The sequence below is a fragment of the Aegilops tauschii genome, chromosome 3 (genome assembly GCF_002575655.3).
Source record: "Aegilops tauschii subsp. strangulata cultivar AL8/78 chromosome 3, Aet v6.0, whole genome shotgun sequence".
In the NCBI taxonomy this organism is placed as follows: domain Eukaryota; kingdom Viridiplantae; phylum Streptophyta; class Magnoliopsida; order Poales; family Poaceae; genus Aegilops; species Aegilops tauschii.
In genome coordinates, this window is record NC_053037.3 from 582485123 (window position 1) to 582511774 (window position 26652).

At 48.6% G+C, this 26652-nt stretch overlaps 1 protein-coding gene and 1 non-coding gene across 2 annotated transcripts; one reads left to right on the forward strand and one right to left on the reverse strand.

Moving 5' to 3' along the window:
* Window positions 1–14217: 14217 nt before the first annotated feature.
* On the reverse strand, window positions 14218–14291 carry TRNAG-UCC (transfer RNA glycine (anticodon UCC)). The gene has a single exon. It is a non-coding gene; the product is annotated as a tRNA-Gly (tRNA).
* Window positions 14292–16948: 2657 nt separating this feature from the next.
* On the forward strand, window positions 16949–18313 carry LOC109765763 (chitinase CLP-like). Its single transcript, XM_020324540.4, has one exon. It carries the CDS (start codon window positions 16990–16992, stop codon window positions 18256–18258), a length of 1269 nt encoding a protein of 422 aa, XP_020180129.1. The 5' UTR covers window positions 16949–16989; the 3' UTR covers window positions 18259–18313.
* The last annotated feature ends 8339 nt before the right edge of the window (window positions 18314–26652 follow it).

Consider the following 26652-nt stretch of genomic DNA (forward strand, 5'->3'; position numbering starts at 1 on the left):
TATCTGGAAGATTAACTCCCACTTGATTCAAGCGATTGTAGTACCCAGACAATCTGAGCACATGCTCACTAGTTGAGCGATTCTCCTCCATCTTTTAGCTATAGAACTTGTTGGAGACTTCATATCTCTCAACTCGGGTATTTTCTTGAAATATTAACTTCAACTCCTGGAACATCTCATATGGTCCATGACATTCAAAACGTCTTTGAAGTCCCGATTCTAAGCCGTTTAAGCATGGTGCACTAAACTATCAAGTAGTCATCATATTGAGCTAGCCAAACGTTCATAACGTCTGCATCTACTCCTGCAATAGGTCTGTCACCTAGCGGTGCATCAAGGACATAATTCTTTTGTGCAGCAATGAGGATAATCCTCAGATCACGGATCCAATCCGCATCTTCGCTACTAACATCTTTCAACATAATTTACTCTAGGAATCATATCAAAAATAAACACAGGGAAGCAACAACGCGAGCTATTGATCTACAACATAATTTGCAAAAATACTATCAGGACTAAGTTCATGATAAATTTAAGTTCAATTAATCATATTACTTAAGAACTCCCACTTAGATAGACATCCCTCTAATCCTCTAAGTGATCACGTGATCCATATCAACTAAACCATGTCCGATCATCACGTGAGATGGAGTAGTTTCAATGGTGAACATCACTATATTGATCATATCTACTATATGATTCACGCTCGACCTTTCGGTCTCCGTGTTCCGAGGCCATATCTGTTATATGCTAGGCTCGTCAAGTTTAACCTGAGTATTCCGCGTGTGCAACTGTTTTGCACCCGTTGTATTTGAACGTAGAGCCTATCACACCCGATCATCACGTGGTGTCTCAGCACGAAGAACTTTCGCAACGGTGCATACTCAGGGAGAACACTTATACTTTGATAATTTAGTGAAGGATCATCTTATAATGCTACCGTCAAACAAAGCAAGATAAGATGCATAAAGGATTAACATCACATGCAATCAATATAAGTGATATGATATGGCCATCATCATCTTGTACTTGTGATCTCCATCTCCGAAGCACCGTCATGATCACCATCGTCACCGGCGCGACACCTTGATCTCCATCGTAGCATCGTTGTCGTCTCGGCAATCTTATGCTTCTACGACTATCGCTACCGCTTAGTAATAAAGTAAAGCATTACATGGCGATTGCAATGCATACAATAAAGCGACAACCATATGGCTCCTGCCAGTTGCCGATAACTCGGTTACAAAACATGATCATCTCATACAACACATTATATCACATCATGTCTTGACCATATCACATCACAACATGCCCTGCAAAAACAAGTTAGACGTCCTCTACTTTGTTGTTGCATGTTTTACGTGGCTGCTACGGGCTTAGCAAGAACCGTTCTTACCTGCGCATCAAAACCACAACGATAGTTTGTCAAGTTGGTGCTGTTTTAACCTTCGCAAGGACCGGGCGTAGCCACACTCGGTTCAACTAAAGTGAGAGAGACAGACACCCGCTGGTCACCTTTAAGCAACGAGTGCTCGCAACGGTGAAACCAGTCTCGCGTAAGCGTACGCGTAATGTCGGTCCGGGCTCATCTCACAATACCGCTGAACCAAAGTATGACATGCTGGTAAGCAGTATGACTTATATCGCCCACAACTCACTTGTGTTCTACTCGTGCATAGCATCAACGCATAAAACCAGGCTCGGATGCCACTGTTGGGGAACGTAGTAATTTCAAAAAATTTCCTACGCACACGCAAGATCATGGTGATGCATAGCAACGAGAGGGGAGAGTGTTGTCCACGTACCCTCGTAGACCGATAGCGGAAGCGTTATCACAACGCGGTTGATGTAGTCGTACGTCTTCACGATCCGACCGATCAAGTACCGAACGTACGGCACCTCTGAGTTCTACACACGTTCGGCTCGATGACGTCCCTCGAACTCCGATCCAGCCGAGTGTTGAGGGAGAGTTTCGTCAGCACGACGGCGTGGTGACGATGATGATGATGTTCCACCGACGCAGGGCTTTGCCTAAGCTCCGCAACGGTATTATCGAGGTGTAATTTGGTGGAGGGGGCACCGCACACGGCTAAGAGATCTCAAGGATCAATTGTTGTGTCTCTGGGGTGCCCCCTGCCCCCGTATATAAAGGAGCAAGGGGGAGGCAGCCGGCCAAGAGGAGAGGCGCGCCATAGGGGGGAGTCCTACTCCCACCGGGAGTAGGACTCCTCCTTTCCTTGTGGGAGTAGGAGAAGGGAAGGGGGAAGGATAAAGAAGGAAGGGTGCGCCCCCCCTTCCCTAGTCCAATTCGGACCAGACCATGGGGAGAGGTGCGGCCACCTTTTGAGGCCTTTTTCTCCTTTCCCGTATGGCCCATTAAGGCCCAATACGAATTCCCGTAACTCTCCGGTACTCCGAAAAATACCCGAATCACTCGGAACCTTTCCGAAGTCCGAATATAGTCGTCCAATATATCGATTTTTATGTCTCGACCATTTCGAGACTCCTCGTCATATCCCCGATCTCATCCGGGACTCCGAACTCCTTCGGTACATCAAAACTCAATAAAACTGTCATCGGAACGTTAAGCGTGCGGACCCTACGGGTTCGAGAACTATGTAGACATGACCGAGACACGTCTCCGGTCAATAACCAATAGCGGGACATGGATGCCCATATTGGCTCCCACATATTCTACGAAGATCTTTATCGGTCAGACCGCATAACAACATACGTTGTTCCCTTTGTCACCGGTATGTTACTTGCCCGAGATTTGATCGTCGGTATCTCGATACCTAGTTCAATCTCGTTACCGGCAAGTCTCTTTACTCGTTCCGTAACACATCATCCCGCAACTAACTCATTAGTCACAATGCTTGCAAGGCTTATAGTCATGTGCATTACCGAGTGGGCCCAGAGATACCTCTCCGACAATTGGAGTGACAAATCCTAATCTCGAAATACGCCAACCCAACAAGTACCTTTGGAGACACCTGTAGAGCACCTTTATAATCACCCATTTACGTTGTGACGTTTGGTAGCACACAAAGTGTTCCTCCGGTAAACGGGAGATGCATAATCTCATAGTCATAGGAACATGTATAAGTCATGAAGAAAGCAATAGCAACATACTAAACGATCGAGTGCTAAGCTAACGGAATGGGTCAAGTCAATCACGTCATTCTCCTAATGAGGTGATCTCGTTAATCAAATGACAACTTATGTCTATGGCTAGGAAACATAACCATCTTTGATTAACGAGCTAGTCAAGTAGAAGCATACTAGTGACACTCTGTTTGTCTATGTATTCACACATGTATCAAGTTTCCGGTTAATACAATTCTAGCATGAATAATAAACATTTATCATGATATAAGGAAATATATAATACTTTATTATTGCCTCTAGGGCATATTTCCTTCAGTTTGTCCTTAATTAAGTAGGGTATATTATTAGAAGATACCCATATATATCAGTCAACCTAGGGTGCCTCGGCATCGATAAACCCTAAATGATGAAAACTTAACTTAGCATTTAGGGTGCCTCGGCGTCGACAAACCCTAAATGATAAAACCTTGGCTTTTAGGGTGCCTCGGTGTCGATGAGAACCTAAATGATGTACGCTTAGGCTTTTAGGGTGCCTCGGCGTCGACAAACCCTAAATGATAAAAGCTTAGCTTTTAGGATGCCTCGGTGTCGACAAACCCTAAATGATGAGACCATGATCTTGTTCCTTGACAATAACCAACTTTTTGACCAAACTTTTTTCCTATTTAGAGCGAAACATGGCCCACAACGATGAGGCCGGCGGTTTGGGCGGCAAGCAATTCTGGGAGTTGTCCCAGGAGATGGAGGAAGAACCTCACCGCTATGAGGACGCCGCCGCGGAAGACACCGATCCTGACTACACAACCCCTAGTGGCGTCGGGGATGACACCACTGATGGTGCTGCCGAGGATGCCACCACTTATGATGGCGGCGCACGCACAGATGGCAGCCAACCGAAGAGGCAACGGAAGGACCGGCGCCCGAACGTGCTCGGCACTGTCAAGGAGGAATTTACTCAAGTGAACTCTGACGGGCATCCAACGGCGCCCAAACATGTAGTCAAGGGGTACTCGGTTCAGCTCGGGTGCATTCTCCGGAGCACCGTCTCGATCAACACCGAGAACCTAAGGCATAAGGACCGAGGGAATTTGCGCAGCCTCCTCTTCACGAAGCTGCACGAACGATACAAGTTCCCCGCTGAGTTTGCAAACACACGCCTCTCAGGGAATAAAGTGAACAGTGCCGCCCTCAAGAGTATGAGCACGACCCTGTCTACATGGAGAAGCACGGTGAAGGCAATGATTGAAAAAGGTGATAGTTATGAGAAGATCAAGGCGAAATATCCTTTGATGAGCGAAGATGACTACAAGGAGTTCAAGATCAAGTGCGAGAGCAGCGCAACCTCCGAATCAAGTCAGTGGGGGAAAGAAATGCGGGAGTTGAACTTAGGGGTCCACCAACTCGGTCCCGGCGGTTACAGAGTGGCGGAGCCTATATGGGACAAGGAGGACGCGGAGCGTGCCGAGCAAGGCCTACCGCCCCGCTTCGAGAAATTACGTGACAAGCAGACCAGGAACTTTGTCAGGGCCTGGTACAAGGAGGACCCGGTAACAAAGGAGCTTACCACGGATCCGAAGACCAGGGCGCTTGAGCTTGTTCTGGTAAGGAATACACCCCCGCGTAATTAGCTCCATATGGTTGCATTCTAATTAATGAAGCCAAATTTCTAAATGGTTCACATTCCTTCCACAGGAGGCTGAAAGCAGTAGCGCGGGGTCGTCTCAGAGCTCCCCTTTTGACACCCCTTTAAATAGGGCGTTGAACGTAATGAAAAACAAGGATAAGCTCAGTAAGCCGTCGTCAGCTGGTCGTGTGGCCGGCAAAGGCTTGTCCACAAAATGGTCGTCATACTATACCGCTGGTGGGCGAAAGGAGAAAAAGACCAGCTCGGAAAGCCAGTCGCGCGAGGTTCAAGAACTCAAGGAACAAGTGGCGCGGATTTCGGAGATTGTCCAAGAGCAAGTGCAACAACAACTGGGAACGACGCTCACCGCCATTGTGCCTACCTTGATTCAGGGGCTGACGACGTGGATTGCGGGCGGCCAACAGGGGCCTCCCCCGGTTCCCAGCTTCAAGGCCAGCAACTCGCACAATGCGTAGGCGGCGCCATTGGTGTCTCCGGCGGAGGCGGTATTCGTGTCTCCGGCGCCGGCACGGGCATTGGACCTTAATGCACCCGGGTGTACGCCGGCCGGCACCTCGCCATCAAGCGGCCCCTCCGTCAGTTGCACGCGCACGCCCGCCGTTGGGCAAGGGCTTTGGACAAGGTCGTCTTAGAGAGAATGATGTGGCATACCCGGTTTTCGTGGCCAAGGTGCCAGAGGGCAAGGGCTTTGTGGATAGCGCCGTCGGGGGTACGATCGTCCTGCGGTTTGATGACATCTTTGCTGTGCTTAACCTTCATCCGCTGCACTACACCTTCGTTCAGCTGTTCTCGCTGAGTATGGAGATGCGGATCATTAGAGACAAGACCCCGGACATTGTGGTAGTCGACCCCTTCTACATGCGTGCCAAGATCTTGGGCAGCGCTGGGGACTGACAAGTCGCGAGTTCACACCTCGAAGGCGTCATTCTGGCAAACCCACATAAGGATAACTTCCTCGTGCCTTACTTTCCCGAGTAAGTCATCTCCTAACCGCCGCGTAACATATTATTTCTTAGATTTCAATCGTTCTTTTTTTTTCTAACATTCTGTGTTTTGTGCAGTGACACACATTGCACACTCATCCTCTTAAGCCCGAAATATTCCATGGCCACGTATTTCGACCCTGACCGTGACTCCAAGATAGACTACACAAATATCAAGAAAGTTCTTGATGATGCTCTCCCCGGCTACGCCGCATCTGGAGGCACCTTTAAGAGGCCATCTCGTAGGTACGGCAGGCACGTGTTCACCCACAATATGACGTTCCCCTGCGTCAAGCAGCCGCCTGGCGGTCAGAAGGATGCCTACTACGCCCTCCATCACATGCGGGCGATCGTACGGGACCATAATCACCTTCTGCTACCAAATAATCTCAAAGATTGGGCCAAAAGCTTGGCGGCAATCCAGGACGCGGACATCCGACAAAAATTCTTTCGCATCCAGTCGGAGTTTGCAGAAATCATCCATCAAGATGTCCTTCGTACCTCGGGGCAGTTCTACCTCAAATTTCAACCGTCCAACAGCGAGATAGACACAACGCTACAAATGCAGGCTGACAACGCCCGCGACTTCATGACCATCACGACAGACGGCGGCTTCATCCACGCTCCGGTCCCATGAGTCGAGTCGAAAGTAGTGATGCTATGTGTAGTTCTGAAACATGGATTAGCTCTTGTTGTAATTAAACTTTAATGAACTTGTATGTCTCTTTGGTTTGGACAGTCGTTCAACTTAGATGTAATCGATGCTACTTATTAGTATGACCATGAATCGTGCTATTAATGTCTTGCTTTTCTCTTCCGATCCTTTTGTTGCATACTTATATATTGCTTATGTATTGTCTGTTGTTTGTCTAGTGCATAGAGATGCCGTCGTATGTCGTGTACAAGGGTAAGGTTCCCGGAGTCTACGACGACTGGGAGGAGTGTCGGAGACAGGTTCACCGTTTCAGCGGTAACAGTTACAAAGGGTACACCACTAGGGCGGAGGCGGAATCTAGGGGTACAAGAGTGATCCAGGAATGGATCACATGACAACGGTCGGACTTATCCTTAGTAACTAGTGGACTAAGGAATTTTCTCGATTATGGAGGTGGTAAAAGAGTTCGTCGTAAAGGGTTACGTCGATGCAAACTTTGACACTAATCCGGATGACACTGAGTAGTAAACCGGATTCGTATAGTAGAGCAGTTATTTGGAATAGCTCCAAGTAGCGCGTGGTAGCTGCATCTACAAGATGACATAGAGATTTGTAAAACACACACGGATCTGGAAGGTTCAGACCCGTTGACTAAAAACCTCTCTCACAAGCGAGATATGAACAAACCCCATGGGTGTTGGATTCATTACAATCACATAGTGATGTGAACTAGATTATTTACTCTAGTGCAAGTGGGAGACTGTTGGAAATATGCCCTAGAGGCAATAATAAAATGGTTATTATTGTATTTCCTTGTTCATGATAATTGTCTATTGTTCATGCTATAATTGTATTAACTGGAAACCGTAATACATGTGTGAATACATAGACCACAACATGTCCCTAGTAAGCCTCTAGTTGACTAGCTCGTTGATCAATAGATGGTTATGGTTTCCTGACCATGGACATTGGATGTCATTGATAACGGGATCACATCGTTAGGAGAATGATGTGATGGACAAGACCCAATCCTAAGCATAGCACAAGATCGTGTAGTTCGTTTGCTAAGAGCTTTTCTAATGTCAAGTATCGTTTCCATAGACCATGAGATTGTGCAACTCCCGGATACCGTAGGAATGCTTTGGGTGTACCAAACGTCACAACGTAACTGGGTGGCTATAAAGGTGCACTACAGGTATCTCCGAAAGTGTCTGTTGGGTTGGCACGAATCGAGACTAGGATTTGTCACTCCGTATGACGGAGAGGTATCTCTGGGCCCACTCGGTAATGCATCATCATACTGAGCTCAATGTGACTAAGGATTTAGCCACGGGATCATGCGTTACGGAACGAGTAAAGAGACTTGCCGGTAACAAGATTGAACGAGGTATTGGGATACCGACAATCGAATCTCGGGCAAGTAACATGCCGATAGACAAAGGTAATTGTATACAGGATTGATTGAATCCCCGACATCGTGCTTCATCCGATGAGATCATCGTGGAACATGTGGGAGCCAATATGGGTATCCAGATCCCGCTATTTGTTATTGGCAGGAGAGGTGTCTCGGTCATGTCTGCATGGTTCCCGAACCCGTAGGGTCTACATACTTAAGGTTCGGTGACGCTAGAGTTGTTATGGGAAATAGTATGTGGTTACCGAAGGTTGTTCGGAGTCCCGGATGAGATCCCGGACATCACGAGGAGTTCCGGAATGGTCCGGCGGTGAAGATCGATATATTGGACGAAGGGTATTGGAGTCCGGAAGTGTTCCGGGGGTACCAGGCTATGGCCAGCATGACCGAAAGGTGTTTCGGGAGCCCCGGCAAGTGTTGGAGGGCCTCATGGGCCAAAGGGGAAGGGGCAAACCAGCCCACTAAGGGGTGGTGCGCCCCCACACCCTTTCCCACGTTACTTGGGGAGGTGGGGCGCCTCCACCTGGCTTAGGAGGCAAGCCTCCACCTGCTTGGCTTGGGGGGCAAGTCTCCCTAGGATTTTCCCTAGGGAGATCCAATCTGCTTGGCCGCCGTCCCCTAGGGGAAACCCTAGGGAGCCTCCCCCTCCCCCCTTGCCCCTATATATAGTGGAGGGGTGGGAGGGCAGCCGCACCTCTTCCCTGGCGCAGCCCTCCCTCCTCATACACCTCCTCCTCCTCCTCCGTAGTGCTTGGCGAAGCTCTGCCGGAGAACCACGAGCTCCATTGCCACCACGCCGTCGTGCTGCTAGAGTTCTCCCTCAACTTCTCCTCTCCCCTTGCTGGATCAAGAAGGAGGAGACGTCCCCGGGCTGTACGTGTGGTTAACGCGGAGGCGCCGTCCGTTCGGCGCTAGATCGGATCTTCCGCGATTTGAATCGCTGCGAGTACGACTCCATCAACCGCGTTCTTGTAACGCTTCCGCTTAGAGATCTTCAAGGGTATGAAGATGCACTCCCTCTCTCTCGTTGCTAGCATCTCCTAGATTGATCTTGGTGACATGTAGGAAAATTTTGAATTATTGCTACGTTACCCAACAGAAAAGAGACCTGAAAAGGGAAAAGAGAAACAGTGAAAGTATGTGTGTCTGGGAGTGGTCGAGCCGTATTGCGGGATCACAAGCTAGTTATGCCTCAGTCTATGCCCATGGTAGTTTGAGTGCATAGTTATGTATGCGCGGTACAAATGCCGCCACTTGAGTGGGACTGGGGCGGAGGCAAAATTGCTAGTCGAGCTCTTGATGAGCCGAGTATCCTGCTGCAGAATAGTCAGGACCCTCTTGACAGTGTCCGGGAGCTTGGCCGCCGAATTAAGGTTCTGCTTGAAAAGGCCGCTCTGTACTTCTACTGCTAAGGCAGCAGTGTGTTCCTCGGTACGGAGGGAACGTTCCGTGTTTCCATTGACTGTTATGACGCCGCATGGTCTGGGCATCTTGAGCTTGAGGTAAGCATAATGAGGCACCGCATTGAATCGAGCAAATGTGGTTCGTCCGAGCAGTGCGTGATAGCCGCTGTGAAAAGGGACGATATTAAAGATTAACTCTTCGCTTCGGAAGTTGTCCGGAGATCCGAAGACAACCTCTAGCGTAATTGAGCCCGTACAGCGAGCCTCTACACCTGGTATGAATTCTTTAAAGGTAGTCTTTGTGGGCTTGATCCGTGATGGGTCAATGCCTATTTTGGGCACTGTATCCTGATAGAGAAGATTGAGGCTGCTGCCACCGTCCATGAGGACTCGCGTCAGGTGGAATCCATCAATGATTGGGTCAAGGACCAGTGCAGCTGAACCGCCATGATGGATACTAGTCGGGTGATCCCGGCGATCAAAGGTGAACGGGCATGACGACCATGGATTGAATTTTGGGGCGACTGGCTCTATCGCCTAGACGTCCCGGAGCGCGCGCTTGCGCTCCCTCTTAGGGATGTGTGTGGCATATATCATGTTCACCGTTTTGACCTGAGGGGGAAACTTCTTTTGTCCCCCTGTGTTCGGTTGCCGGGGCTCCTCGTCATCGTCCTCGCTTTGCGATCCCTTTTCCTTGTTCTCTGAATTTAACTTGCTGGCCTGTTTAAAAACCCAACAATCTGTGTTGGTATGATTGGCTGGTTTTTCCGGGGTGCCGTGGATTTGGCACGGACAATCAAGTATGCGGTCCAAGCTGGATGGTCCCTAATTGTTTCTTTTATATGGCTTCTTCCGCTAACCGGACTTGGAGCCACTGAATTCGGCGTTGACTGTCGTGTCATCGGTGTTGTCGCCATTGTTTCGACGTTTGTGTCTGTTGCGTCGGAGCTTGCCGTTGCTATTTTTGCCCTCAAAGGCTCCTATTTCGCTTGTTGTGTTTTTGCTACGGGCCAGCCAACTATCCTCCCCCGCACAGAAGCGGGTCATGAGTGCCGTGAGGGCTGCCATGGACTTCGGCTTTTCCTGGCCGAGGTGGCGAGCGAGCCATTCGTCATGGATGCTATGTTTAAAGGCCGCTAGGGCTTCGGCATCCGGACAGTCGACGATCTGGTTCTTTTTAGTTAGGAACCTAGTCCAGAATTTCCTGGCTGACTCTCCAGGCTGTTGGAATATGTGACTTAAGTCATCGTCATCTGGTGGCCGGACATATGTACCTTGGAAGTTGTCAAGGAAAGCTTCTTCCATGTCCTCCCAATTGCCAATAGAATTTTCAGGTAGAATGTTTAGCCAGTGCCGAACTGGCCCTTTGAGTTTTAGTGGGAGGTATTTGATGGCGTGAAGGTCATCCCCGCGGGCCATGTGGATGTGGAGAATAAAATCCTCGATCCATACCGCGGGATCGGTTGTTCCATCGTATGATTCGATGTTTACGGGTTTGAAACCTTCTGGGAATTCATGATCCATTACTTCGTCAGTGAAGCAAAGAGGGTGTGCGGCGCCTCTATATCAGGCCGCATCGCGACGTACCTCCGATGGAGTCCGTCTGCGGTTTTCGGCCCGGGCGTGACTAGGTTTGTCACCTCCGAATAGGTATCTTGTATGTCCTGCTCTACTGTCCAGGTCTTGACGAAGGTCATATGTATAACCCCGAGCTGTCTTATCCCTGCCTTTACGACGAGGTGGGGCAGTCTGGTGTTTGGCTCGGATTGCCGTTTTATCCCGACCGTGTGGTGGTCAGTCAGCCGCATTGCGCGATGCTGGTGCGGGCTCTGGCGCCTCGTCATCGAACTGAGGTAGCAGTTTGCGCTTCGGGTAACTTTTGGCTGGGCGTTTAAGGCCGTATTCATCGGCTGCCAGGACATCGGTCCATCTGTCATTGAGCAGGTCTTGGTCAGCTTGAAGTTGCTGCTGCTTCTTTTTCAGGCTCCTCGCAGTGGCTATTAGCTGAAGCTTAAAGCGCTCGTGCTCGAGAGGTTCCTCAGGCACGATGAAATCCTCGTTGCCGAGGCTCACCTCCTCTTCGGAGAGCGAATGATAACTACCGTCCTCCGAGTCTTCTTCTATGGCCTGTTCATCAGGGCTAACTTGCCTGTCTTCCCGACTGTCTTGTTCGACAGTTTGTTCGTCGGGGTCTTCTGTGTCTTCGGCACCATCCGGAGTGTTATCGTCTCCTGTGCCGGTGTTGCTGTCCTTGCTGCAGCGTGATTTAGAGCGGCGCCACTGACGACGGCGCTTTGGTTGTGTCTTAGGAGGGTCATCCTTCGCTGGGTTCTCCTTGTTGTCGCCGCTATTATCTTTTGGTGCATCCACCATGTATACGTCATATGAGGAAGTGGCCGTCCATCGTCCGGTGAACGACGGGTTTTGGGCCTCCTCTTCTCCGGCATCACCGTCCATACCGTCGATGTCTTCAGAGTCGTAGTCAAGCGTGTCGGTTAGGTCTTCGACAGTGGCTATGAAGTGGGCGGTGGGTGGGAAACGAAATTCTCCATCATCAGCCTCCAGTTCAAATCGGATATAATTCGGCTGAGAGTCCTCCGCTAGGGATAGATTCTTTAATGAGTTCAGCACGTCGCCTAAAGGTGAGTGCCGAAATATGTCCGCAGCGCTGAATTCGGCGATAGATGACCGATCCTGCTCGACATATGCGGACGTACATGGCTCGGAACTTATAGCCGGAAACGAGTCCGAGGTTCCGGTGACACAGACATCACCCGAAGTTAGGTCTGTGTGCGGCTCCAACGCCGCGGAGTCTGCGGCCTCCGTGGCGGGGTAGAGCTTCCCATCCTCGGATGGCGCGTTCTACTCCGGATCAGACTGCCGCGGTCTCGAATCCGTCGAAGATCAGGTCTTCGCGGATATCTGCAACGTAGTTCAAGCTCCCAAATCTGACCTGATGGCCAGGGGCGTAGCTGTCGATCTGCTCCAGATGGCCAAACGAGTTGGCCCGCAGTGCAAAGCTACCGAACACGAAGATCTGTCCGGGGAGGAAGGCTTCCCCTTGGACACCATCGTCGCTGACGATTGAAGGAGCCATTAACCTTTTGAGGACGGCACAGTGGAACTCTCAATGAAAGCACCAATGTCGGTGTCAAAACCGGCGGATCTCGGGTAGGGGGCCCGAACTGTGCATCTAAGGATGATGGTAACAGGAGACGGGGGACACAATGTTTACCCAGGTTCGGGCCCTCTCTATGGAGGTAATACCCTACTTCCTGCTTGATTGATCTTGATGAATATGAGTATTACAAGAGTTGATCTGCCACGAGATCGTAATGGCTAAAACCCTAGAAGTCTAGCATGTATGACTGTATCTCTATCCGTACTAAGCCCTCCGGTTTATATAGACACCGGAGGGATCTAGGGTTACACAAGGTCGGTTATAGAGAAAGGAATCTTCATATTTGGCCACCAGGCTTGCCTTCCACACCAAGGAGAGTCCCATCCGGACATGAGTAGAGTCTTCGGTATTTGTATCTTCACAGCCCATCAGTCCGGCCCATGTAACAGGTGGGACGCCCGAGGACCCCTTAGTCCAGGACTCCCTCAGTAGGAGCTTGTGGAGGAGGCAGCGTTGCCGACGCTGCTGCAACACTCCTCTTCGTCACCCATTTCCTTGCCGAGGAGCTTGCTGCCCCAGCCATGGTGATGGCGTGGGCGAGAGAGAGAGAGAGAGAGAGAGAGAGATTCGGTAAGGGTTGGGAAATGTCAAGAGGGAGGGTTACAAGGGGCTTTCTGTAAAAAAAAGAGCAACCACAATGGCCTCTAAGTTGACGTGGCCTGGGTCAACGCGTCATGCAAGCAGGTCAGCGCAAGATCGTGCAAAAAAGGACCTCACGTGAACCACTTACTATAGAATTATGATCTAAACATGCATTTTGAAAGATGTAGGACTAAAGTGACACTGCCGAGAAACTTTTAGGACCTCCGGTGTATTTTTCTCGTCTGGCGATTGGGACCTCGAACATATCTACAAATTTAGTTATGTTGATAAAAATTTAAATTGTAAATGCATGAAAAAAAGAAACAGTTGAGTTAAAATTTCATATTTGTGTTCTTGTGTCCATGTTTAGTCCTTATCAAAGAATGAAAATGAATTCCAAACATGAGGGTGCCAGGAGACGACCCCGAACATTAAGTGTTTTTTAGTTGTGGAAAATGCAAACGAAGTCGGAAAAGAATGAAACTTCGCATGATGCCCACATATCACACCTAGAGGCTAAGGTAAATGTTTGAGAAGGTTCTCAAAAGTTGTGCCGTACATTACTTAGAAAGCAGACAATCTTCAAAGGAAAGATCATGGTTTCGGGATGGAACATGTCATCTTTGAAGGCAAAGCGGCTGCTGCTTTATCCGCTGGCCTTGAATTTTTTGCATGGCAGTGCACGGGCAAGCTCTCGGTGTATGTATCATATCTTGAGTTTGTTGTTGACACGTTTTGTACCTCTACATGCCAGTTGCATCATTTCACTCCGGGGAGCGTTCCCTCTATGTAGAGAGGAGATATAGAGGAGAGACGAATACACACACATGCGATTTTCATTTGTGCTGAGCTGTTTCTCCGGTGCCCCCATCTCAATGACTGCGCGCAAAACCGTCCGAGAGCAAAAATGCTAGACTCACGGACTCGTTTTACTTAATCAACAGACTTTCCTTCCCCCCTCTCACTAATCTCGCCCCCCCCCCCCCCCCCCACCCCCCCTGATTTTCAGGTTAACGAAACCCACGTTAGCCCAGCCCTGTAAAACGCCCGTAAAGTGCCCGTGCATGTAGCATTGCTCGTCCGAGAGAGCGTGCCTCCGAAAACCGTGCTCCTTGAGAACCTGATTTTGCATGTGTTTGCGTGAGTCAAACTGTTGAAAAAAAAGGTACAACCCGTGGTCTAACGAGAGTTGTCTTTCCGTACTGTTGTCCTGAAGAGAAGTTTGACAGGAGAAAGAACGAAAAAACGACCACAGTGGGAGTCGAACCAACGACCTTCTGATCGGAAGTCAGACGCGCTAATACACTGCGCTATGCGGTCACTATGCTGACGAATGTACACACAGACTCAACTCGCAATAAGTTGCAAAACATTAACACAGCACTGGATTTCCATCAAGCGAGATTGCTGGACGTACACCGTCAGTCCACACAAAGATGGTCGAAAGCACAACACGTAATCCACTGCGCAAGGCCGGAACCAATGATCTCCAGGAGGTAGTAATAATTGCAAACCGTGCAAGAAATAAATGCAATAGGATATTCACAGATTTCAGGGGGCGCAGAACAATACCATCCTGGTTACCGGTGGTAGATGCGGTAGAAAACTGAATTATAACAGAATGCTTCATTGACATGTCTGGAACTACGATGCAACATGCAAGTAATTAAATTTAAAAAGTTGTACCCCATGGTGTTCTACAAGGCAGCAAAGAGAAAAATCAGCATCTTCTTATTGTCAGCTACAACAAAGGGTGCAAACAGGAAACACACTAAAAGTTGACTATTAAGGAAGACCACTTATCAAGCGGTCAAATCAATTCTCCAGTAAAGCAAGTAGTGATATGAGGCATAAAGATTGCTAAATATCAAGTACCGAGAAGACCATAAGGCGGATTGGCAAATATTTCAGGTGCAAAGTAAAACGACTTGGTAACTGTAGCATCAACACAACCAGTAGCCCCTTCAGCCTGAAAGGTTATCGAAACAAGAATCCCATTGTTAGATTATGGAGCAAAATGAAGCCTTCTCAGGACGTTTGCACTCTGAGTCGTCGGATTGGCCGTCCAAACAAATCCATGCCGTTAGATTCTTGATGGATCAATCCTGGCTGTTGGATCAAAACTGATGTTACAATCAATGAATAGTGTTGCATCTTTCTTACTTCTGTTTTTTTACTTATCTCGCTGACTGGTGAGCCACGCCCTGGGTGGTCCACCACTCTCAGTGGCTCTGGAGCCTTGTGCGACCGGTGCAGGTTCAAATGGGCGTGGGGTCATGCAACCGCCTGTAAAATTGGGTGGCCGCTTGTGGCAATTAGGTCACTCCATGTTATTGCCCTCGCGTGGCACTTCGTGTCTGGCTGGTCACGTGTAAAGGCAAGAGAGTGTTTGGATAGGAGGAATCCTAGCCGACGGCATCGTTCCTCTGCCCTCCCTCTCTCTGGGCCGAGCCACTACCTCTCTGCGCCTTCCCACGAGATCCTATTACCGATGCTCGAGTATTGGCGAGCAGCTGACAATGGTGGATAAGGAGATCCAGCGCGAGTTGCTGCCCTATCTTCTCCACCTCCAGTGCATCATCCTCCGATCTCCCGTGCTCCACCTCCGCCCTGCTCCCCTGCATGGCGGCGCTCCCTACCACCGCCATCACGACGTCTTCTCCTCCCGCACCGTCGATGGAAGGAGAAAGGAGGAGGAAGTGGTCGAACAGGCCCGGGGCGGCAACCTCACGAAATGATATCGACAACAAAAATAAGATCAGAGCATTGAATATAGAAGACACGAAGGAGGAAAGGAAGATGTGCCGCCTGGCCGCTGCTGCTCGACAAGCAAGTACAAATCAACCTGATCTCCATGCTATGTCTATCTCCGTTTGCCTAGATCATATCAATCTGATCTCCACGCCATGTCTATCTCCGTTTGCCTAAATAATATCAATTTGATCTCCATGCTATGTCTATCTCCGACTCTCCGTTTGCCAACAAATTTCATGGAGAGATGCAGATCAAGCTCATGAAGAATGATGAACATTCCTGCCTCGGGAATCTAGATCAGTTACGACAAAGGCGTGAGGATTTACAACTCGGCCAGATCTTTCTTTCCTGTTTGCCATCACGCAATAAGAGGGAGGCATGTTAAAAAACCTCATATAAATAAGATAAGATGCACGTGAGAAAAAAATAGTGTATGTCATAGGTGGGATCCAACAGGAAAGAAATAGGTAATGGTTGAGATCCAACAGCTGTCGTCACTGGCGGAGCTACAGTCAAGCAAATCTGTGCTATGGCCCGCCCATGTTTATTAAAAATACACTAGAATATGAGAGCAAATGAGGCATCAGATTGAAATAGTTGGACTTTCCTTCAATTTGGCCCGCCCAGGTTTCTGATATTAACGTGGGAATTTCTACCTTATTTTCCGAATTTTTAACCGTATTTTTCTTTTAATATACAATAGATAGATAGATAGATAGATAGATATACGCTCGAAATATTTGACTATGTTTTACTGCCGTTGACATACGGAACAATAAAAAAGAACACGTGTGACAATGTTGTGTACACATCGTAAAATTTCCTAGTCGGCGGCCTTCTCTCGCTGGTCGCTGCAGGAGAGAAGTGCTAGTCAATTTCTGCGGCCCCTGCTTTTGCTCGGCCGCCGCACATTGGAAGCGACGAGAGAGCGAGTTTTGCGGCTACAAGAGAACGAACAATCTGGTGGGTAGTGGGCTCCATACTTTTTCGCGCGCCACTCGTGGGATCCGACGAACACCCAGCAAACATCGGGTGTTCATGCGCGCCACTCGATCGCCAGCCCGACGTTCGTCAACCATGGTTTGTCTACGCACATTGCATGCATAACTTCCCGCGTAGGGTCGCCACTGAATCCGGTGTGCAGAGATCGCACCTGCTCCGTAGAACCCAACACACTATATAGTGAAACGCACGCGCGTCGATCCAGACATCCAGTTCCACACTGACAAACAAGAGTATTCCACGGTCCATCTGTGCAAGAAAGATGGCACGACTGCTCCTCCTCGTCCTGGCCGCCTCGCTCGTTGCGCTGGCGTCGTGCCAACGCCTTCCGGTGCTCGCCAAAGGTCTTCCGGTGCTCGCCAAAGGTCTTCCGGTGCTCGCTCCGGTCACCAAGGACCCCGCCACCTCCCTCTACACAATCCCCTTCCACCAGGGCGCCAGCCTCGTCCTTGACATCGCCGGCCCGCTCGTCTGGTCCACGTGCCAGCGCGGCGATCTGCCGACAGATATCCCGTGCAGTAGCCCCACCTGCCTCCTCGCCAACGCCTACCCCGCCCCGGGCTGCCCCGCGCCCAGCTGCGGCAGCGGCAGCCACGACAAGCAATGCACGACGTACCCATCCAACCCGGTCACCGGCGCGTGCGCCGCCGGGAGCCTCGCCCGCACGACGCTCATAGCCGACACCACCGACGGGAATAACCCGGTGAGCCAGGTGTACGTCCGGATCCTGGCGGCGTGCGCGCCGAGAAAGCTCCTGGCGTCGCTGCCCCGCGGCTCCATGGGCGTCGCCGGGCTAGGGGGCTCCGGCCTGGCGCTGCCGGCGCAGGTGGCGTCCACCCAGAAGGTCGCCAACAAGTTTCTCCTCTGCCTCCCCAGCGGCGGCCCTGGCGTGGCCATCTTCGGCGGCGGCCCGCTCCCGTGGCCGCAATTGACGCAGTCGATGCCGTACACGCCGCTCGTCACCAAGGGCGGCAGCCCCGCGCACTACATCTCCGTCAAGGCCATCCAACTGGAGGACACCCGCGTCTCCGTCTCAGAGCGCGTGCTCGCCACCGGCGGCGTGATGCTCAGCACGAGGCTGCCCTACGCCTTGCTCCGCCACGACGTCTACCGCCCGTTGGTGGACGCGTTCACCAAGGCCCTGGCGGCGCAGCCTGCCAACGGAGCGCCCGTGGCGCGCGCCGTGAAGCCTGTGGCACCGTTCGAGCTGTGCTACGACACGAAGTCGCTGGGCAACAACCCCGGCGGGTACTGGGTGCCGAACGTCGGGATGACGCTCGACGGCGGGAGTGACTGGTGGATGACTGGGAAGAACTTCATGGTGGACGTCAAGCCGGGGACGGCGTGCGTTGCGTTCGTGGAGATGAAGGGGGTGGAGGCCGGCGACGGCAGGGCGCCGGCGGTGATCCTCGGAGGAGCCCAGTTGGAGGAGCTCGTGCTCGACTTCGACATGGAGAAGAAGCGGCTCGGGTTTCTCAGGTTGCCACACTATATGGATTGCAGCAGATTCAATTTCACTCGAAGCGCTTAGAACTGTCACTGCCTATAATGATAAGTTTGTATATCTACGGTATATTATTCGACCACTCCCTGTAATAATTCAGGATGGACGCGGTCCGGTCCCTAACCGAGCCTTCCTTTGGACCGGCCGAAACTGGCACGGACCGGACCGGACCGAGCTTGCATGCGGTCCTGTTTCCTAGGACCGGACCGGCTGCGCCTCAGCTCGGTGCGGACCGAGGGGACCGACTGGACCGAGTACAGTTTGTGCGTGGGAGTGCGCTGGGAGCCTTTTTAGAACTATTTTGACAACAAATTTAAACGTATAGATCATTAGGTTCCAAAAGAGGTTCAAATGGACGAAAAATAAACAAGTTTGCAACAAAAACAGCACAGGAAGGTGTCCAACTGAAGATAGTTCAGAGGGACTGAACAAATACCAACTGAAGAAAGTTCAGAGGGACTGAACAATTACCAACTGAAGAAATTTCAGAGAGAAGGAAAAAGTACAAACTGTCGGCAAGGACATGTAGGACTTCAGGTGCACGTGCAGCAGCTCCGACCCCCGCGTCCTCCAGCTTCGTGCTCGACGGCGGCTAACAGGCGAGGAGGTGGTCGAAGACGGGCAGGTGGTGTTGGGGAACGTAGTAATTTAAAAAAATTCCTACGCACACGCAAGATCATGGTGATGCATAGCAACGAGAGGGGAGAGTGACGTGCATGTACCCTCGTAGACCGTTAAGCGGAAGCGTTATAACAACGCGGTTGATGTAGTCGTACATCTTCACGATCGACCGATCCTCAGCACCGAACGTACGGCACCTCTGCGTTCAGCACACGTTCAGCTCGGTGACGTCCCGCGAACTCACGATCCAGTAGAGCTTCCGGGAAGAGCTTCGTCAGCACGACGGCATGATGACGGTGATGATGATGCTACCGACGCAGGGCTTCGCCTAAGCACCGCTACGATATGACTGAGGTGGATTATGGTGGAGGGGGGCACCACACACGGCTAAGAGATCAATAGATCAATTGTTGTGTCTTTGGGGTGCCCCCTACCCCTGTATATAAAGGGGGAGGAGGAGAGGGTCGGCCAAGGGAGAGGCGCGCCCAAGGGGGGGCAATCCTACTCCAATTAGGTTTGTCCCCTACCTTTCCGATTCCAAGAAGGAGAAGGGGGAAGGAGGAGGTGGAGAGAAGGAAGGAGAGGGGGGCCGCCGCCCCTTCCCCTTGTCCAATTCGCGTGCCACCTCCTGGCTGCCCTCTCTCTTCTTCACTAAGGCCCAATAGCTTCCCGGGGGGGGGGGGGGGTGGTTCCGGTAACCCCCGGTACTCCGGTATATGTCCGAAACCTCCCGGAACCTTTCCGGTGTCCAAACATAGTCGTCCAATATATCGATCTTTACGTCTCGACCATTTTGAGACTCCTCATCATGTCCGTGATCACATCCGGGACTCCGAACTACCTTCAGTATATCAAAACACAAAAACTCATAATACCGATCGTCACAGAACTTTCAGCGTGCGGACCCTACGGGTTCGAGAACTATGTAGACATGACTGAGACACGTCTCCGGTCAATAACAAATAGCGCAACCTGGATGCTCATATTGGCTCCTACATATTCTACGAAGATCTTTATCGATCAAATCGCATAACAACATACGTTGTTCCCTTTGTCATCGGTATGTTACTTGCCCGAGATTCGATCGTCGGTATCTCAATACCTAGCTCAATCTCGTTACCGGCAAGTCTCTTTACTCGTTACGTAAGGCATCATCCCGCAACTAACTCATTAGTCACATTACTTGGAAGGCTTATTGTGATGTGCATTACCGAGAGGGCCCAGAGATACCTCTCCGACAACCGGAGTGACAAATCCTAATCTCGATCTATGCCAACTCAACAAGTACCATTGGAGATACCTGTAGAGCACCTTTATAATCACCTAGTTACATTATGACGTTTGGTAGCACACAAAGTGTGCCTCCGGTAATCGGGAGTTGCATAATCTCATAGTCATAGGAACATGTATAAGTCATGAAGAAAGCAATAGCAGTAAACTAAACGATCAAGTGCTAAGCTAACGGAATGGGTCAAGTCAATCACATCATTCTTCTAATGATGTGATCCCGTTAATCAAATGAAAACTCATGTCCATGGCTAGGAAACTTAACCATCTTTGATTAACGAGCTAGTCAAGTAGAGGCATACTAGTGACACTATGTTTGTCTATGTATTCACACATGTATTATGTTTTCGGTTAATACAATTCTAGCATGAATAATAAACACTTATCATGATATGGGGAAATAAATAATAACTTTATTATTGCCTCTAGGGCATATTTCCTTCAGTCTCCCACTTGCACTAGAGTCAATAATTACACAGTAGTGATTCTAACACCCATTGAGTATTGGTGTTGATCATGTTTTGCTCGTGGAAGAGGCTTAGTCAACGGGTCTGCAACATTCAGATCCGGATGTATATTGCAAATCTCTATGTCTCCCACCTGGACTTGATCCCGGATGGAATTAAAGCGTCTCTTGATGTGCTTGGTTCTCTTGTGAAATCTGAATTCCTTTGCCAAGGCAATTGCACCAGTATTGTCACAAAAGATTTTCATGGGTCCCGATGCACTAGGTATGAAACCTAGATCGGATATGAACTCCTTCATCCAGACTCCTTCATTTGCTGCTTCCGAAGCAGCTATGTACTCCGCTTCACACGTAGATCCCGCCACGACGCTTTGTTTAGAACTGCACCAACTGACAGCTCCACCGTTCAATGTAAGCACGTATCCGGTTTGCGATTTAGAATCGTTCGGATCAGTGTCAAAGCTTCATCGACGTAACCATTTACGACGAGCTCTTTGTCACCACCATAAACGAGAAACATATCCTTAGTCCTTTTCAGGTATTTCAGGATGTTCTTGACCGTTGTCCAGTGATCCACTCCCGGATTACTTTGGTACCTCCCTGCTAAGCTAATAGCAAGGCACACATCAGGTCTGGTACACAGCATTGCATACATGATAGAGCCTATGGCTGAAGCATAGGGAACACTTTTCATTTTCTCTCTATCTTCTGCAGTGGTCGGGCATTGAGTCTGACTCAACTTCACACCTTATAACATAGGCAAGAACCCTTTCTTTACTTGATCCATTTTGAACTTTTTCAAAACTTTGTCAAGGTATGTGCTTTGTGAAAGTCCAATTAAGCGTCTTAATCTATCTCTATAGATCTTGATGCCCAATATGTAAGCAGCTTCACCAAGGTCTTTCATTGAAAAACTCTTATTCAAGTATCCTTTTATGCTATCCAGAAATTCTATATCATTTCCAATCAGCAATATGTCATCCACATATAATATTAGAAATGCTACAGAGCTCCCACTCACTTTCTTGTAAATTCAGGCTTCTCCAAAAGTCTGTATAAATCCATATGCTTTGATCACACTATCAAAAATTTTATTCCAACTCCGAGAGGCTTGCACCAGTCCATAAATGGATCGCTGGAGCTTGCACACTTTGTTACTCCCTTTGGATCGACAAAACCTTCCGGTTGCATCATATACAACTCTTCTTCCAGAAATCCATTCAGAAATGCAGTTTTGACATCCATTGGCCAAATTTCATAATCATAAAATGCGGCAATTGCTAACATGATTCGGACAGACTTAAGCATCGCTACGGGTGAGAAAGTCTCATCGTAGTCAACTCCTTGAACTTGTCGAAAACCTTTCGCAACAAGTCGAGCTTTGCATCGCTACAGTAACATTACCGTCAGCGTCAGTCTTTTTCTTGAAGATCCATTTGTTCTCTATGGCTTGCCGATCATCGGCCAAGTCAACCAAAGTCCATACTTTGTTCTCATACATGGATCCCATCTCAGATTTCATGGCCTCAAGCCATTTTGCGGAATCTGGGCTCACCAACGCTTCTTCATAGTTCGTAGGTTCGCCTTGGTCAAGTAACATGACCTCCAGAATAAGATTATCGTACCACTCTGGTGCGGATCTTACTCTGGTTGACCTACGAGGTTCGGTAGTAACTTGATCTGAAGTTTCATGATCAACATCATTAGCTTCCTCACTAATTGGTGTAGGTGTCACAGGAACCGGTTTCTGTGATGAACTACTTTCCAATAAGGGAGCAGGTACAGTTACCTCATCAAGTTCTACTTTCCTCCCACTCACTTCTTTCGAGAGAAACTCCTTCTCTAGAAAGGATCCATTCTTAGCAACAAATGTCTTGCCTTCGGATCTGTGATAGAAGGTGTACCCAACAGTTTCCTTTGGGTATCCTATGAAGACACATTTCTCCGATTTGGGTTCGAGCTTATCAGGTTGAATATTTTTCACATAAGCATCGCAGCCCCAAACTTTAAGAAACGACAACTTTGGTTTCTTGCCAAACCACAGTTCATAAGGCGTCGTCTCAACGGATTTCGATGGTGCCCTATTTAACGTGAATGCAGCCGTCTCTAAAGCATAACCCCAAAACGATAGCGGTAAATCAGTAAGAGACATCATAGATCGCACCATATCTAGTAAAGTACGATTACGACGTTCGGACACACCATTACATTGTGGTGTTCCGGGTGGCGTGAGTTGTGAAACTATTCCGCATTGTTTCAAATGTAGACCAAACACGTAACTCAAATATTCTCCTCCACGATCAGATCGTAGAAACTTTATTTTCTTGTTACGATGATTTTCCAGTTCACTCTGAAATTCTTTGAACTTTTCAAATGTTTCAGACTTATGTTTCATTAAGTAGATATACCCATATCTGCTCAAATTATCTGTGAAGGTGAGAAAGTAACGATACTCGCCGCGAGCCTCAATATTCATCGGACCACATACATCAGTATGTATGATTTTCAACAAATCTGTTGCTCGCTCCATTGTTCCAGAGAACGGCGTTTTAGTCATCTTGCCCATGAGGCATGGTTCGCAAGTACCAAGTGATTCATAATCAAGTGATTCATAATCAGTATGGACTTTCTTCATGCGCTTTACACCAATATGACCCAAACGGCAGTGCCACAAATAAGTTGCACTATCATTATCAACTCTGCATCTTTTGGCTTCAACATTATGAATATGTGTATCACTACTATGACAAATAGACCACTCTTTAAGGGTGCATTACCATAAAAGATATTACTCATATAAATAGAACAACCATTATTCTCAGATTTAAATGAATAACCGTCTCGCATCAAACAAGATCCAGATATAATGTCCATGCTTAACGCCGGCACCAAATAACAATTATTCAGGTCTAAAACTAATCCTGAAGGTAGATGTAGAGGTAGCGTGCCGACGGCGATCACATCGACTTTGGAACCATTTCCCACACGCATTGTCACCTCGTCCTTAGCCAGTCTTCGCTTAATCCGTAGTCCCTATTTCGAGTTGCAAATATTAGCAACAGAACCAGTATCAAATACCCAGGTGCTACTGCGAGCTCTAGAAAGGTACACATCAATAATATGTATATCACATATACCTTTGTTCACCTTGCCATCCTTCTTATCCGCCAAATACTTGGGGCAGTTCCGCTTCCAATGACCAGTCTGTTTGCAGTAGAAGCACTCGGTCTCAGGCTTAGGTCTAGACATGGGTTTCTTCTCTTGAGCAGCAACTTGTTTGCCGTTCTTCTTGAAGTTCCCCTTCTTCTTCCCTTTACCCTTTTTCTTGAAACTGGTGGTCTTGTTGACCATCAACACTTGATGCTCCTTCTTGATTTCTACCTCCGCAACCTTTAGCATTGCGAAGAGCTCGGGAATTGTCTTATCCATCCCTTGCATATTATAGTTCATCATGAAGCTCTTGTAGCATGGTGGCAGTGATTGAAGAATTCTGTCAATGACACTATCATCCGGATTAACTCCTAGTTGAATCAAGTGATTGCTATACCCAGACATTTTGAGTATATGTTCACTGACAGAACTATTCTCCTCCATCTTGCAGCTGTAGAACTTATTGGAGACTTCATATCTCTCAATCCGGGCATTTGCTTGAAATATTAACTTCAACTCCTGGAACATCTCATATGCTCCATGACGTTCAAAACGTCGTTGAAGTCCCGGTTCTAAGCTGTAAAGCATGGCACACTGAACTATCGAGTAGTCATCAGCTTTGCTCTGCCAGACGTTCTTAACATCGTCAGTTGCATCTGTAGCAGGCCTGGCACCCAACAGTGCTTCCAAGACGTAATTCTTCTGTGCAGCAATGAGGATAATCCTCAAGTTACGGACCCAGTCCGTGTAATTGCTACCATCATCTTTCAACTTTGCTTTCTCAAGGAACGCATTAAAATTCAACAGAACAACAGCACGGGCCATCTATCTAGAACAACATAGACAAGCAAAATACTATCAGGTACTAAGTTCATGATAAATTTAAGTTCAATTAATCATATTACTTAAGAACTCCCACTTAGATAGACATCCCTCTAATCATCTAAGTGATCACGTGATCCATATCAACTAAACCATAACCGATCATCACGTGAAATGGAGTAGTTTTCAATGGTGAACATCACTATGTTGATCATATCCACTATATGATTCACGCTCGACCTTTTGGTCTCAGTGTTCCCAGGCCATATCACACCCTACACAATGATATCGTCAAGACGAGAACCATTAAACTGCGCCAATCAGGGGTCTCAAGCATGATTCCTCTTTTTTTCGCTGCAATATGTGAAATTTGCAGTAGATAGATCAATCCGAGAATGACGTTTGGCTCCCGGGTTCGCGCACTCCCATGTGAATAGTAAACATAAATATATAATAAATGTTTTGAAAAAATGCTGAAATATTTTTTAGATGTTCGTGTTAGTGTCGGAATCATACTTGAAATTTTTCATGCGAAACGAAGCAGTTGTGTTTCGCCAGTGAAAAAAACAAATTTAGGGTGAAATTTTGGGGTAACATTTGGTGTTTATTTTTTTGGCCTGCAAATTTGTGTAGGGTAACGCAGCAGAAAACAAAAAATTTCCGACCTACACATCAGCCCAGGACCACTATGGAGACTGCATACAAGGTTTGATCTTTTTCATTACCGACTCATAGCGCAGCGGAAGTAGAGTCGATGACGATCGGCGGTGTAGTTCCCCGCAGCAAGGATTTACAACCTCCCAACCGCGAGGATGTATACCCTCATCTGCCCCTCGGACAGCCCCCCGGGAGGCGGTCGGACAGTCCCCCGGACGGTGTCACGGACAACCCTTCGGGAGGAGCTTCGAAACTCGGGCGATCACTCGGACAGCCCTTCGGGAGGACCTTCGAAACTCGGACGGTCAGACGGACAGCCCTTCGGGAGGCACTCTCGAACTAAGAGCGAAACCATGATCTCTCTACAGAGTTGCACACATACGGTGTCATCTATCCGGCAGGGCTTCGCTGCCCAGAACTAGTTCCTCTCGGAACCCATACAGCCTTTCGGCTCTACGAAACTATTTCGCTGGGAGGGAGAGAGAAAGCCAGATCATGCATGGCACTTGTATGTGAGAAAGAGTGAGTGTGGAGAGTGCATCTCCATCTCTATTTATAGGAAAACCCAAGGGGAATGGTGGGACATGGAAACCCAAAATACCTATGTTTTATGTCACACATAAAGGGCATTATGGGGAAGCAAGTGGGGCCCCATGGAGCAGCCCCTCTTGGACGTCCAAAACCCTTGTGGGCCCCCCAAAATGGGTTCCCGTCCTTCCATGTCATCCCTAGATATCTTGGGGCAAAGCCCAAAAAGGTGGCTTTCCATAAAGTAACCATAAAGCTGATTTCGCTATTCACGACGACATTTTTCAGTGTCCGTTCGAACCGAAAATATTTATGTGGGCTTAGAATATTTCCAGTACCCACTAAAATAATTTTCGACGCGTTCCGAAACAATTCCGGATTAGTGATTTTCAAGTGCGAAAAGCAACCAAACCGGTTCCGGCAGCTCCAGAACATTTCCGGTTTTTATCCCGGAAAATTCCTAGAAGTTTCCAGAATAATTCTGGCACCCTCCAAGAATTATCAGGCGTGTCCCGAAACCAATTTAACAATGGTATACCCCGAAACAACGTTTCGGCCGGCTTTACGAAACTATTTCGATGTTCTCTCTCCGGAACTCTTCCACTGTCTCCGAAACTTTTTCGGCGAATTTCTCTCAGACTACCTATCTAGTATTCAACAGATAGATGACCCTTAAGCATGTGACCCTATAGGTTCGGTGAAGTATAGACATGACCGGAACCCTTTCCGATCAATGATCAACATCGGAGCCGTGGACACCCATATTGACCCCTATACCCACACACATGATATTCGAGTGAACCTCCAGTTGCCGTGTGCTATTCCTGTTGCTTCGCGATATGTTACAAATACCCGAGGTGAGATGTATTGGCATCCCCGTGGATCAACAA